The sequence below is a fragment of the Mesoplodon mirus genome (assembly GCF_964341445.2).
Source record: "Mesoplodon mirus genome assembly, chromosome: 2".
In the NCBI taxonomy this organism is placed as follows: domain Eukaryota; kingdom Metazoa; phylum Chordata; class Mammalia; order Artiodactyla; family Ziphiidae; genus Mesoplodon; species Mesoplodon mirus.
Window position 1 is genome coordinate 154506782 of NC_138977.1, and position 16030 is coordinate 154522811.

At 37.0% G+C, this 16030-nt stretch overlaps 1 protein-coding gene across 3 annotated transcripts in view; it reads left to right on the forward strand.

The window, feature by feature from the left end:
- COL25A1 (collagen type XXV alpha 1 chain) overlaps positions 1-16030 on the forward strand; it is a gene marked incomplete at its 3' end in the record, with an annotated part of 474748 nt that overhangs the window by 442112 nt on the left and 16606 nt on the right. The window contains exons 25-31 of one of the 3 annotated variants that reach the window (XM_082635416.1): positions 1395-1475; positions 2327-2389; positions 3021-3071; positions 5108-5134; positions 8484-8564; positions 11469-11504; positions 13114-13167. In XM_082635416.1, coding sequence (XP_082491542.1) covers positions 1395-1475; positions 2327-2389; positions 3021-3071; positions 5108-5134; positions 8484-8564; positions 11469-11504; positions 13114-13167 — 393 coding nt within the window. The remainder of the gene's footprint in view (positions 1-1394; positions 1476-2326; positions 2390-3020; positions 3072-5107; positions 5135-8483; positions 8565-11468; positions 11505-13113; positions 13168-16030) is intronic. The other 2 variants (XM_082635417.1, XM_082635415.1) reach the window with 2 other exon arrangements.

Genomic DNA, 16030 nt, shown 5'->3' on the forward strand with positions numbered 1-16030 from the left:
CCACTGCACTACCACGGAAGCCCTCAAAGACATTCTTGATACAGTTTGTGAAATATCCTTCTCAGGAGATACTATTAGATAAGAAAATTAAGAGAAGGGTTATTTTAATATGAGTTGTATATTGAAATCATATAACATCACACTAAATTAACATGTGGTAGTTATAAAAGAGACTTTAGATGATCTGCTATATCCATCAGAGATCACATTAGCATTTAAAAATCTGATGGTATTACCTCCCCCAGTTAGTCATTATAAATAATTTGACATATATAATGACATACTACATGGTATGTCATCCCTACATATACAATAGCTGAATTTTTTTTCTATAGGCTTCACAAGGTCTTCTTCTACTACTAGGTCCAGTGGGTTGGCTCTCCTGCTGCTCTCTTTTACTAGATTCCTGAAGCCAACCAGGATCTGATTAACTATAAGATCCATCTATCTATTTAGGTACCTACCCACCCACCCACCCACCTAGTGGGTGACTCTGAAGTAGGTGCCATGAAACAGATATACGTAACAAGAAAAGACAAGTTCCTGTCCTTAAGTAGTTTTTAGTATAGAAAATATGAACAGGTTAGTGCAACCAGGGATCCCTATAACCATAACTAAAATAACTATGATAATCCCTGCTGGAGAATGGACCATCTGGTCATATTGCAGTGAACCTCCTTGGATGAAAATGCTTAAGGATATACATTAATTTTAGTATTAGTATCACAAAATTCCTATTTTTTTGCATTTAAAATACACATATATCTATTTCCTCACTGTAAAAAGAGAATAAAAATCACATCCTGGATCACCTCATAGAGATGTCACGAGAACAAAATAAGAACACTGGAAAAGTGGAAGTATTTCTAAGCATTAATTGAGCATTAGTGTATAGTGAATGATCTACCTGTCTATAGATGGGACCATTGAAAACTGTTGGTGATTGGAACCTCTGCCTGCATTTAATGGGAATAGAGGGATATAATGAGCGATGTGAAAAATTTATTTGGACCTTTGTTACTATAACACTAGGTCCTGCTTCAAAATGTATATTGTGCATTAAACCCATTAATCTGTTTTCAGGACTGGTGATATAAAATTAGCTGCCAGGTAAAAATGTGGAATCAGGAGAAATGATGTCAACACTTACATTCCTGCTTTTCATACTTAAATGGCCTAAGTAATAGAATTTAACCTCTTCCACTACAAGAGGAAATAGTATTGATTCAATGTAGAAGTTTGCTATAAGAGATAACTCTACCTAAAAATGAAAATCAGAATCATCTCAGCCTGAGGCCCATCTATTGGCAAAAGTAATCTGGAATTCTATTTTCCCTATTATGTAACCATCCATGGTCAGTATGATTCTTAAGTGCAAACCATATCATTTGTAGGGGCTCAAAGGTTCAAAGGGAGACATGGGGGACCCAGGTATGCCAGGTGAAAAAGGAGGAATTGGACTTCCTGGATTACCGGTATGTTTATATTCTTAAAGATGTATTCATATTAAGATAAATTCAGTAATCAGAAAATAGTTGTATTATTAGCTGCAGTCTCATCTAATGGTTCATTTAATATTTTTATTTTTAAATATTTGAGGTGTTTTTGGTTAATTACTACAACTAAGGCTCTAGAAGAAATTTTAAAGCATCTAACCAAATGAATTATAAAATAAACCTTTATGCTTTCCTGAATTATTTTCACTAGAAGATAGTAAAATAAATAGAGTTGGTCATTAATGTAGGATGTAACTGATCATTTTAAAATAAACAATAATAAAAGAACTAAAAAATACAAAATAATTAAAAAACAGATTACTCTGGAAGTGTTCTCCTTATGTTACAATATTATGGGATGGTGTTTTTATGGATTCCCCCATAATTTTTACTGAGAATTTGGAGAGGGAAATGTAGAAAAATGTAGGGGAAAAAATGTAGAAAACCTCACTGCCCTAGATCATTTTTTAAAACAAGGAAATGTGTAAATAAGTGTCAGTGAAAATGAAGTTAAAAGACTGCTATTTAATGTCCGCACCACCATTAAAAATATAACAGTTATAATTGGATATATTTAGCAATGTATAAGTTTAACCAATCAAGCATAACTTAGTTTCATTTACTTTATAATTTATTTCACATATCATGTACAATCCTAGGGATTTGAGGAAGCTTGCTGTTTAGCTTGAGGCTAAAATGCAAGGGGATAAATCCTTCTGGTACATAATCATGTGCATGATTTTATAAAAATTTCAAGAGGATGATGGATTTGGGGAGAAAATTCAGCTGTTCCTTACTTGACCAGCTCAACTCTTAATGGTTATTTGTAGGGTGCCAATGGAATGAAAGGAGAAAAAGGAGACTCGGGATTGCCAGGTCCTCAGGGTCCTTCCGTAAGTCCATGGGGGCTGAACTTCCATGGTTCCCGAAAAACTCTGAAATGGGCCAATTATTCACCAACTTCAACCTGTGCCAGATGGCTTATCAACAGTAGAAAGGCCATGAACCTCTTGGTCTGTCAAACTGTAGAAGAAATATCTGTCAGCCTTGTACAGCGAGAGACAAAAGTGTCTCAGAGGTCTGAGTTAGAAGCGATTTTTCAGAGGACTATCTAATCCCGAGGAGAAAATCAATGGTTTTCCCACGACGCTTTTGGATAGAGCTCTGTGAATGTAGAACCTATGTTCTTTTTTTCTCCAGAGCCTTGTTGTTTCTTAGTGAAATATTTGAGAGTTTAATAGTAGTTGTAGCATTATAGCATTTCTTGGTAATCAGTTGCTTCCTTTTCTTTTAATGTACTTTTGATTTATTCTGGCTTTTGTAGAACAATTGTATTTTTTTTTAAGTTTTTTTATTCTCACGAAGGAATTTCCAAATGTAGAGAATCAAATGCATCACTTCTTCCAGTATCCTTCTTCCTCTGCAACCATTAATGGCCTTAGCAGAAGCCCAGCATGAGATTCAAGCCTAACTGCCTTATCTAAATGAAGTAACCAAATTCATGTTTATTTTTTGGACATGCAGATCATAGGCCCACCAGGCCCACCAGGTCCCCATGGCCCACCAGGCCCCATGGTAAGTTTCCCTTCTCTCCAAAATGTAATCATTTGTTTCAGAGCATGCTACCAGAGGAAACATGAACACATCTCTCAAGACAGCCAGCTTGTATGTTGTACTATTCTCTATGGAATGGACAAAAAATAGGAGGTGCTTTTCTGATTTTACAGTGTTGTCTTTCACTCTCCCAAGCACATCTGTTGGAAAGAGATAGGGTAGTTTTGTGATAGGAAAGTTGAATAAACAGATTTGGCAAGCTTTACTCCACTCTTTGGGTATGAACATTGGAAAATCATTTTAACCAACCACTGTTCTAGGCCATTAATAGCATAACAAGATTACTAATTGTAGCCATTAATGAATGTTTCTAACCAACTTTGAGGACTGAGACCCTTTAATGAAATGTTCAAAAAAAACATTTAGAAAATAATATGATAAAAGTTGTCTCACTTCCACAGATGATATATATTGTTGGATCTTTTTCTTTTCACTTTTAAATACTTCTGTAAATACAGTGTTTACTGCAAGTATCCCTCAGTGACCAGTGGAGACAATGACTGTGTCCTCATAGAACTTATGTTCAGTGAGGAAGGTAGCCATTAAACCAGCATAATTCTCCAAATGTCTGCCTAATGACAGTTTTGTTAAGGCTAGAACTAGAAGGCAGAATGCTTCGAATGCTTTTGACTGGGATAGGTTGGAAACGAGTCAGGCAGTCTCTAAGGTCACATTTGTCTCGACAGTGTCCCGATAAACCATATGTCTTCAATCATAGAGATTAAATAAACTGTCGGTCACTCTTTCCTCCTGTTGTGCTCCAAGAAAGAACATCATTGGAATGATCTAAACCACAGAGTGTAGCCCCAGACCCAATCATCTATTTCTTACTAAGTGCCGTTTCTATTTCATACCACAAAACAATTATAATTAACCTGATTTTCTTAAAACTAAACAGTGCTTTAAGAATCAAGCAAAGGGCGTACTTTGGGCGTTTTTATACTCCTGCCACTTTAAGTTAGAAAATTAAATTTTAAAATGCTATATCCATTCATATCATAAAATTAATTAGTTTAAAGGAATTTAAAACCATTTCTAAAATGAAATAAGAATACTTGATAAAATGGCCATTTCCTGAAAATGTTTATCCATAGCGTATCCAAAGGGAAAATATTATTCCAGTGTAGACATATGTAACAAATATCTATGTATTGCTTGCTTAAAAAAAATTTTCCTACGGTTGTATGATTTTGCTGATGAGTATTTAAATACTCCTGTCTCCAAATAGTTCATTTAAATGACTTGAAAGTTTAAAGCAATCCACAGTAATCTTTAGTTAATTTAGGTTGACTAATTAGTTTCTATACTTAGATTTTCCACAAAATACAGGGGAAAAGCCCTGATTCATGAATGTGTCGTGACTTCCTTCCACTGGTAAACAATTGTTACAAGAGCCTTGAATAATTCATCTTTGTAAAAATGAATGCATTCTAAATAATAATGTTTAGCACTAGAATCCTTTTCTTAGCCTTAAAGAAATGATGCAACAGTGTTCCAAACTTGACTGTCATCTCCTCATTTTCTTGCTCCTTTAGATTTCTTAAAACCTTGGGTCTAGAGCAGTTAGTAATTGAAAAGGTCTCCTCTTCACTGGTACTTAAAGTTCAAAAATTTTTTAGCAAATTTTAAACTCATAAGGTATCTCACATATTCCACCTAGATTTTTTTAAATAGGGATTTGAGAAATAGAAATAGTGTGGGTTCACAAACACTTTTTTTTTTCTTCCATATAACCCTAGTAGATTCCCCCCTCCCTCTCACAGGTATTTAGCAGAAAGAATTGCTGTTAATGAATTCCCTATTACAGAGGAATCCAAGAGCTAGAAGGAACTTCTCTAGGCATTAACATCCACTGGCCTGCCTCTATCTGGCTATAACTCAAACAAGAAGATTCTTGTTATACATCTCTTTTGTTACTTTATATAATAGTTAATAGTCACTTCTGCTGGGAAAAAGTGAATCAATTCTTAATTAAAAGCTGTGTTTTCCATTTTCAGGGACCCCATGGACTTCCTGGACCAAAGGTAATCCAACAAATCCCTTGATTATTTGATGGCTGTTTCATTGTTAATCGTGGGGAAGCATGAGAGAAGCATGTCTGTCCTGTCTTATTTATTTGTCAAGTAATATAGATAATCTTTAAGCCTTTAAGTATCCAGATGTTTAAATTTCACAACGAATGACTTACAACAAATTTAAGTGATAGCACCTAGAGATGAATTAGTCCTCAATTTGCCTTTTTCCTTGTCACTATGTAAGTTTCTTAAGTTACTAATCATAATATACTCAAAATCAACATTCTAAAAGAAAAAAAAAAGTGAATCTGATGACATTCTCAGACTAGTCCAGATGCTCTTTCTTAGTAAGGTATCTTCAGATGTATATTCAGATGTTATTAGTTGATACTTCTTGCTTGTCATATAGCAGTACTGCATCTAAATGCTTTAATTATCCAGCATCTTAATTTTGTACTCCCCCAGAGGTCACTAGTCTAGAATGAGGTGAGGTATATCAAGTATGCTATACTAAGGAGAAGGTTACATCACATACATGTATTCTACACTCTGAATTAACAAGAGAACAATGGAGAATATCCCTTCCTTGTCAGAATTATTGCAATTTGTATTGTGAAGATGGATGAAGGTGCATTCTTTGCCTTTGTGTAGACCGAGAAGACACCTTAGAGGATTAAAATGAGCCCTGAAAGACATGCTTCTTCTTTCAGTGAGCATATGTGATGAGGACGTATGTTCTAATCTCAGCTTTGCCACTGACAGGCTGTGTCACCTTGGGGAGATTATTTACCCTCTCTAATCCTTCATTTACTCAACTAGGTAACTTACCTCAGAGTGTTGTGATGATTTAATGAAGTATGATTATAGAACACTTCACAGAATATCCAGTGCAGCTGTTAATAAACACCCAAAAAATGTCAGTTGTTATTGTAATCTTGTGTTTTGATGCTTTGTTCTGAACAGAAAAATTTAGCTAGTCCTCAAGGCTGCTTGAGAAAAGGTTCAGTGACTCTTGAAACCTCCTCAGTAGTGAGTTGATGCATTGAAATGGAGAGGGGGTGAGGGGACACATAAATGCAGTGTTGGCACTAAGAATCAGAAAACCTAGAGGCAGCCCACCCTCTCTTCTGAGCACTCCCCCTGACCCCCCAGCTTTAGAGGTGGCAGAGGGATTGGTCTGACTCCAGAAACCTGAGTTTCCTTTTCGAGATGAAGCAGGTGACTCACCCAAGAAAGGAAAGAGTTCGTGCCTCTTTATTCTTCTTAGAATACCTTACCTTCTGATAAGGCCAGTGATTGACAGTGTCTCAGTGGCGTGGATTATATTTTAGGGTAAGAACATTTTTGGGGGGGTCAAAAGAGAGCTTATCTATCAGCTCTGTGGTCTAGGTACTTATCTAGCCTTCTTGGGCATCTTTCCCCACAATGGACTAAATAATATTTCCTTCTGTTGACTTCTGTTTGGATTTTAAGGTACCACTAAAGACCAGATTAATTGTAATGACTCAGGCCAAAGCCACCAAGATTGAGTTTTTAATTCTATGAGTGATTCAGTTACCCCATCACCATTACATTAATAGATGCCCAAGATCCTTTTGATATCTACAAGGCAATGATTCACTTTGCCTACACTTAACTTCAATTGTTATTTAAATCATAGATTTCAGAGAATTATAAAGTTGAAAACATCTCATAGATTATCTGTGCTAGTTCCTTGATTTTATAGATAATAAACTATAGGCTCAGGAGACTTAGGTTATTTGCTCTAAATTGCACTGCCAATTAAATGACAGATCTGGGACTAGAATTTAGGTTCAGAGTTGAAATTTGAAATTTTTGCCCCAGAATTTGATTGTTTAAACTTACCTTCTCAGTTAACACCCATTCCTATCAATGCATGATTCCTCACCAAAGAACTTCATAGCCTACCAAGGCTGCCCTGCCGATTCATCATCTTAAGATCACTTGCTGAATGAAAGTCCACACACATGTAAAGCCCTGAATCTCAAGTTTAGACCAGTTAACTGCAGTTGACTACTGAGCCTTGGCTTTAATCTCACATTGGCTCTAGCTCTGGGACATTCCCAGGATCACACTTTACCAAACATAGAACACTTGGCTTTCCTACAGTGGCAGCATTGCAAACTTCCTCTCCTCAGAACTGCCAAACTCCATTAGGTCATGCCAATGTGTTTATTATTTTGTGACCCCTTTGAAAGTTAAAATATATAGCATGGTTCCATGGATGACTCTAGCTCACTGTTTCCTAGAATTTCCTGATGAGAAGAATCACCTGGGAGACATTAAAAATACCATTCCTGTGCTGCTATGGTCCAGGTGGTGCCCTGGACTCTTTAACAAGTACTGCACTGATTTACACCATCAAGCAAACGGGGGAAATACTGCCCAGATTAATAATCCCTCCTACCATATAAGCATAACCTCTCCCCTCTCCCACCTCCACCACTCAGGACTCTATAGGGCATTTAAAACTGAAATCATCTTCCTTCCACAAGTCTTTCAAGATTTTCTTGATGAAATTAATATCTGTACTTAAAAGCTGAAAAGGGAACAGATGAGAATTCTATTTCTAACATGCTGCTGCCGATAGAAAATACTTTATTACATTCTTAGGTTTTTAAAAACAGAGTCAAGAGAATTTATCACTTATCATGGCTTTTGTACTGTCACCTTAAGTTAAATTCAAACCTACTTTATTCTGAGATTGGACAGACAGACAGTTAGTAAAGCCACATATAAGTTCTGTGATCTTCACATTCTCTTCTAGGATTGGCTCTATGTTGTCTATTCTACTGATTAATCCATGTAGGGACCTGACTTGCAATGTCAGTGAATGAGGATTCACCAAATGGCATTACTTCAAAAGTCATTTGCTACATTTTTAGCTCATTCCCCTTGGCAAAATGCTTAAAGGCTTAAAATATTCATATATATAACACTGTCCTGCATATTCCAGTTTTTCATTCCAGCAGAGTGAGTCTTTCCTGCTCAGCCTCCTTCAGTATCCTCCACTCCGATTGTCTTTGATTGACTTGGTCAGAACAATGTAGCATAACACCAATTTCCTTGAGGTAAAACTGAAAAATCTGAAGCTCAGACATACACATTTTGCTTGTAAGGAGCACACTTTCTCAGGAGTTCTGCTTCAATTGTCAATTTCAGTTTGTTAATTCTTAAAATTTTTTAAATTATTTTTGAACTGATGCAAGTCAAATCTAGCCTGACTCTGCTGTGACCTAAAACTGGAATCTGCAACCATTTCAGAGACTGGCTCTCTTCTCTCGAAGTTGAAACACCCATGATAGCAACCAAAATCGGCATTTGCTTTTGCATTTAGGGTGAACCAGGGTTAAATGGTGTTAAAGGATTGAAGGGTGAACCAGGTCAAAAGGGTGACAGAGGACCCCTTGGTCTTCCAGTAAGTAAAGAAAACTTTCCATTTCAGTGCAAATCTCAGACTTTTCTTTCTACCCTAAGTAAGAACTCTGGTTTACTCAGTGACCATCTTATGGTTGAGATTTCCGTAACTGGAAAACATACTGTGTTCGCGCAGAGCTCAGCCCAGTTTCGTTTTCTCTGATGTCTGCTCTTGTGTCAGAGGAAGACCCCGTAACAAACGATGCTATAAATGTTCTGTCGTTCAATTACATACATGCCAACCTTCCTCTTTTAAGGCTGACAATTCTTCTCCCATCACCCTCCCCTTTAAAAAATTATTATGCAGATTATTTCATAATTTCTCCCAAATGTTTTTATTATTTAGTGTAGTGTCAAATCCTCCCTCAATTTTTATTTTTTCTTCTTCAATACCAAAAACCACAGCCCCCTGTTAGTGGAAGGTATGCAATTGGCCATTGTTGAAGGCGTGAGGTCAGTGCCGTGGCTCCTTACATTAATCAATCATATTGTGGTCTAAATGTTGTATGTTGTTTGTGCTGGAAATGCCCTCTTACGAGGTTCTTGCGGCAATAATGGATAGTATGGAAGAAGTATTTTGCAGTTATTTAGAGATTTTTATTTTTAATGAAAAGGAGATTTCCAACTTTCATGCACTTTATGCTAGTCTTCTTTCCACAACAACTAAAAAGATATTTTTAAATGATTATTAAATATGAGGGGTTATTTTTGTTTTTTTTTTTTTCTTTTTGGCTGCACCGTGCAGCATTCAGGATCTTAGCTCCCTGACCAGGGATCGAACCTGTGTCCCCTGCAGTGGAAGCACAGAGTCCTAACCACTGGACTGCCAGGGAATTCCTAAATATGAGTTTTAGTTTCAAGCTTTTCATATGCTGTCTATTCAGTGAATGCAGATAAAAGTTAGTAAAGAACGTTATAGATTACATTATTAAAATATGACATAAAATTGGTAATAGAAAATAGTTTATACACGTCTCCATAAAAAAATTTGTGACTACTTATTTTATTTTTCCCACAAGTACTGTATTCTAAGTACTAAAGTATTCCTCTTGATAGCCGATCCCTTACATAGATCAGGCACTTAGTAGATGCTTAATATGTATTCATTTATTGAATGATGTAAGCCTTACATTAGAGTATAGGTTAAATCACACCAATTAGATCATGCCACAGGTATAAAACGTAAAACCTGTATAATATATATGAGTCATTAATTCACATTCCAGGTAAATATAATATTATATAATCAGTGCAAAAATTTTATCATCCCCCTATTTATTTTTAAATTTTAGTAATGGTGACTCTGAAGGAAGTATCAAAAAGCAAAAGAAAGTTTAGATTTCTATTTTATTTAAACCCTCAATCTGATTTCTTTAAAGTTTGCCCTAATTTCAAATCTAGGACTAGTGGTCATTTTTATGTATCGTTTAGCCAAAAGCTCTACATATGCTAGCATTAAGAGAATGATAACACACGTATTTTTTTTTAATTTTAATCATTGCTAAGTAAATTGAATTTTGCAGTTATAATCTGACTCACAATAGGATTGTACAGAAGGAATTGTAAAATAAAAAATGAAAAGTATCCCCCAAAATGTATGGTATAGCATCATTTGTAGAGTTTGCAGCTGGAATAAATTTTTTTTTTTCTTCCATTTTGTATTATTAACTACATCTGAAGCATAAAATGGGGAAATAGTTCTGCAACCTTGCCAAGAGATGTACAGAACTAGTGCATTGTCTTTCTTAAATACTCCTTGATCAAATCAACATTTTTAAAGGATTATAAATAAACATTTGAGTTTTGAGATACAAAAGCCATACCAAAAAAGTAATTGCGGGCCTCCCTGGTGGCGCAGTGGTTGAGAGTCCGCCTGCCGATGCAGGGGATACGGGTTCGTGCCCCGGTCCGGGAGGATCCCATATGCCGCGGAGCGGCTGGGCCCGTGAGCCATGGCCGCTGGGCCTGCGCGTCCGGAGCCTGTGCTCCGCAACGGGGGAGGCCACAACAGTGAGAGGCCCGCATACCACAAAAAAAAAAAAAAAAAAAAAAAAAAAAGTAATTGCGCTTATAATTGAAACAAGCATTGAAAATGTCATCTTTTGATCATACGTTATGCATAGCCTAGAGTTGAAGGGAAAGAAAAGCATGCATTGCCTGAGAACAACATTCTATTTTTAAAGCATTTCCCATTCAGACTTTGATGCTTGATTACTTGAAGTGAGCTGAGGAACAATGTTGTTTGGGACAGTTACTTCTTTTTGGACTCATGAAATTTTTCTGGCTTTTTCCTGTTCCTAGAAGTCCCTCTAGTGGTGACTAATGTGAACACAGTAAGAACAATCCAGAAAACAATGAGTATCGTCTGTGTAAAATCCAGAGTCACCCTGGCATGTTAAAATTCTGCATTTGTTATTCATAAATGCTATTTTAACAAGTAAAACTAGAGCTGTTTTCTTTTCCTCTGAAATTCTAACTTGATTGATTATTATAATGAGCCCTTTCCTAGAAGATTGGCCATTATTTTTTTTTCAGAACCGAAAGAAATATATTGTGAATGGCACAGTCTTTAGAAAATTAATTTCATATGGAAATTAGCAACCCAGACTGTTACTGGTAACTATTTTAAAGCCCACTTTATAAACCTCATTCACTTGATTTCTAAGTAAGAATTTATCAAATGGAAATGTCATAAAAATGCCATCATCTGTGGGGTGTTTATTGTCACATGGTTGTTTTTTTTTTTAACTAACAATTTGTAGCAAAGTGATATTCATACCAGAACCCTGTGACTGCGTATTATGTTGTTTGAAGTGTTACATTTGTTCATCAGTACCTCATACTAATCTCTGTTCTTGTCATTCGTGTTACACCCACCAACCCTGCTACCAACCAAATCACACAGGGAGCATCTGGCTTAGACGGAAAGCCAGGATCCCGGGTGAGTCAGCACCTCAACTTGCTCCAACATGTTTTGTGGCTAGGAGTTTTATGCTTCAGGACAGACTCCCATCAGATGATGAGGGGTACATAGGACTGGAGCAGAAGAAAGTGGACAAAGATAGTGGCAGAAAAGGGAAAGGTAGACAAAGCCTGGGTTGCAGCCTTGTTTGTCATACAGCCTAAACTTCAGAACATCTTTCTGAAGCCTGGGTTCAAGTCTGGATAACTTGTGAAGTGGGAAGAATGACCAATCTAATTGGCTTCGTTGTTGTAGAATCCCAGACAGATTTTTCCATAACCAATGAACACTTCCTGCAATTCCATGGGAGGGGCCCTCTGAAGGAATCAAAATCATGTGAATTTATTTTAACTTGCTTTTCCTTTTATGTTTATGTCCATATTAGAAATGTAACTTCTTCTTTGGAACTAACTTTCAGATCTCTGTTCATTGAAATGACTTGTCTGTCTTCTGTCATTTTGTCTCTTTTCTATGGTTCTTAACAGCTCCATCTCTTAAATTTCAGCTACAGGTCCTCAATATTTAGAAGTCTTCTGAAGATGAACTTTGAGTTCAGGCAGTAAGAAAAAGATCAGACTGATGTTGATAATTCACCAACATTAGAATGAGTTTAAAACCCTGAATTATTTCATATCATAAGACTCATAGAATAAACAAGAATAGTAAAACAGAAATAGGAATACTAAAAGAATTGTGCTAGAATAGTTTCTGTTTGCAAATATCATAATAAATTCATTGCAAATCTAAGCATAGTCTTCCTGAAAATGAGCAAATATACCTGAAGTCCTTGTTACATTTTTAAGAATCAAAAAGAATTCCAAGCTCTTCAATTCTAAAAACCTGTTTCAGGCAGTCATTGTTTTCACTGGACCTCAGTGTTTCTATATTCATCCAAATATTATCTCATCTGCCACAGAAATCCTAATGCTGAACCAGGAGGCCAGAGGGCAATTATGCCATTAAATCATCCAGCTGCCTGGTTTGTGCCTTATAAGCCCAGTGACTTGAGCCACTGCAGCAGAACCTATAAGAATAATTCCTTCCTTCTAAGCCCCCTGCTGCTTCCAACAGAACTGAAGAAAGTTTGAAAAGTTAAACACTGTTCTCATTTATTTAAGTTTTTTTTTTTTTTTTACTTGTACAACTATTTGAGCCTCTTAAACAGCTGAAAATAAGACTTCAGAGCATTTGTGGCCAAGAGGAGTAGGGGTAACTGTAGGGGCAGAGAATGGATGTGAAGAAGAGGTGATGTGAAGCAAAAACAATTAATTTTTTCTTAAGATTTGGGGGGCAAAGTGAAGATGTTCCATTTAGTCAGGGAGGAAATATATAATTAAATATGATATACAGTATTTTGTGTGAGCCTTTCATTGAAATAAGCAGTTATATAATTCATCCCTTTTGCATGAGTTTCTTGAAAACTACTGGCCTGAAAGAATCAAGCATAAAGCAGTTTGAAAGGAGATGTGTTGTCTTACTGACATTCTAAGGCATCATTCACCCAGGAAAAGTCCAGGATAAATTATAACTGCTTTTCTTACAGCCCTTGGGATATGTCTCATATTATATTATTTTTATCTTTTTTTAGGGTACAGATGGCCCTATGGGACCCCATGGCCCTGCAGGTCCCAAAGGAGAAAGAGTAAGTTGCTCCTGAGGTTATTAAGCTGTGACCTAAGGAAAACACAGAGTGTGGCTTTTCCATTTTAGTTGATCTGAGCTGTTCATTTCCCAGAAGAAATAAAGGGCCATCTAATAGTAAATGGAAATAGATGCCATCTTAAGTTCTATTCAGAGTCCTCATACTGAGAGAATGACAGAGTATTAGAATATGCCTGCCTTAACAACAACAACAAAAAAAACCAATGCATACATTTTCATAGCTAAAGTAAATAGTTCAGACCATTCCTTCTTAACCCCTAAGGAAGATGTTTTCATTTGGCCTTAATCCAGAAAGTTGATGTCAATAGGTCTAAAATTTCCAGGACTATATATTCTGGTTGATAATCTTTTATATAAAGCTACTGTATTCATTCAGAATAAATTATAACTTTTCTAAAGGGAACTTACAAAACTTAAGTATTCTCTGCACAGTTACACATGCTTCTCTTTTTTAGCAAAAGAATAGCCTTTCTTTAACCATAAGGAAATAATTTTTGTGCATTATAAAACAAAAACCTTCCACTAACCTCTCTATTGCTAAGCCATGTTTCCATATCTTTGGGGGGAAAAAAGACACTCAGAGTGGAAGATAAACATCTGACACAAAAAAATGTACTACAGCATCAGCAGCTGGTCATCTGTCTGGAACTTCTCTCCCTCTTTCTCTGTTTTTCTTCTGCTTTTTCTTTTCCTCACCCTGAAAAACTTAGAAGGTTTTTTTGTATCTGAGTAGAATTGTGTCATCAGTTTCCCCACCATCCAGGATAGGATGTAAAGAAAGTATCCTAATGGTGAGGACTTCAAAATGTTGGAATGATTCATTGTGCAACTTTGTGGTCTTTTAAAACTAGATAGAGTTTCATCAGTCTGGGATAATTTGTTTTAAAATAGATGGTCACATAGTGATTTCTTTGGCATACATCCCCATCCCATAATTCCATGTCCTATAAAGTGAATTCACTTATTCAGTAAGTATTTATCACATTAAGATGTACAAAACACAACATACTCCTAGTGTGGAATGAAAACGCTCTCCTCCCATTTATGAAGTCTATTTTGCTAATTGTTCTAATGAATTGCATAATAATAATTGATTCATCATCCTATAACCTTTTATTAATACACTGTATATACTTACTCAGTACTGTGAAGGAAGCAGCTATTTTCCGTGATCTAGAAGAGTTTACAATCTAATTGCAGAGGAAAAAAATATCTGCAAGGAATAACTAGATAATGAATACAAATAGTACATGCTGGGCATTCAGCGATGAGGAAGTCTGGCTTTACCCAAGAATCCTTCTAGGAAGAGATGAGTCCTAAAGGAAATAAATCAGCTGAATTTATTTCTAAGGTCAAACAAAAGACTTACGAAGATCATCTTAATTAAAAAGATTTAAAAGCTAAGAGCCTCATGCTGCTGGTACATTCAAGCATTGTATCAAGAAATCCAGTACATGGACTAAAAATGGAGCAGCAAATCTCAAGTAGTCTAGTGGCAGAAGGCCCTGGGACTCAAGAGGGTTTACCGTTTGGTAAATCAGCTGTTACTTCCGAGAGCTCCAGTGTCATAAGAGTATCAGGTCTCAGCGCCTGGGTAGAATTCACCAGGAGAGCAAATGAAATGGCTTAAGAATTTGTGAAGGCATAGTTTAAGTCAAATGGTGTGCAGTGTAAAGTGTTACACTTGTATTTACTCAGCATGTTAACTGTCTTAACTGGATCAGATATCAGTACTCTCTCCAAGTGCCCCTCTCCCTAAGTGCTAAACTGGAGTGTGATTCTCAAAGTTAATTGATGGAGGTGCCATCTGGACTCTCTTGAAAAGTTTCAAATTTTAAAGAGGCAGGAATCAAGAAAGGGGTTCATTCTAGAATAATTCCTCAGGGTAGACATGCAAATTAAAGATCCTGAATGAAATGAGACCAGCCTAAAAGAAACCAGGCATTTGACAGACAGTTTTATTCAAGAAGTGTCAAGGGCTTCCCTGGTGGCGCAGTGGTTGAGAATCTGCCTGCCGATGCAGGGGACACGGGTTCGTGCCCCGGTCCGGGAAGACCCCATATGCCATGGAGCGGCTGGGCCCATGAGCCATGGCCGCTGAGCCTGCGCGTCCGGAGCCTGTGCTCCGCAACAGGAGAGGCCACAACAGTGAGAGGTCCACGTACCGCAAGAAAAAAAAAAAAAAGAATTGTCAAATACATGACTGGCAGCATTAGTAGTCAGCTCTTCAGAGCACGTATCGTCCTACCTTCAGCTGATTTCTTCATCTTGGCCTTGTAACCAATAAGGAACTCTGTAGAGTGTGTTAAATCTGAGAGGTTCAAAGTTCTTTTGGAATGAATGAATCCCGGAAAAGAAGTTGCACATTCAAGGCCCTGTGTTAATCCTTCATTCCTAAAAGTTTTCAAGCTGAAACCATTAAGCTGCTTTTGGCTCCAAGTGACAGAACCCCAACTCAAAATGGCTTAAACAATAAAGAAATGTATAGTTCTGTGTGGCAAAATAGTCAAAGGAGGAACTCTAGGCTTTGCTTCTGTGCCCTTTGCAAGAGCTGGCTTTGTCTTCTGACCACAGGCAAGCTGGTTGCAGCACTTCCAGACCTCCCCTCTGGCGAGGCATCGGCAGAGAGCAAACATAGGGACTGTCTTCTCCTGTACCCTCCTTAGCTGTGAGGAAACCGTCCCCAAAGCTTCCCAGTCACTTCCCCTGACACTTCATTGACCAGGATTGGGTCATATGTCCACTTCTGAAGCAGTCACTGGGAGTGAGATGGAATTGTCATTATTAGCTTAAGCTAAGTATTCGGGGTGAGCAATTCTGCAAGAGGATCTCCACAGCTTTAG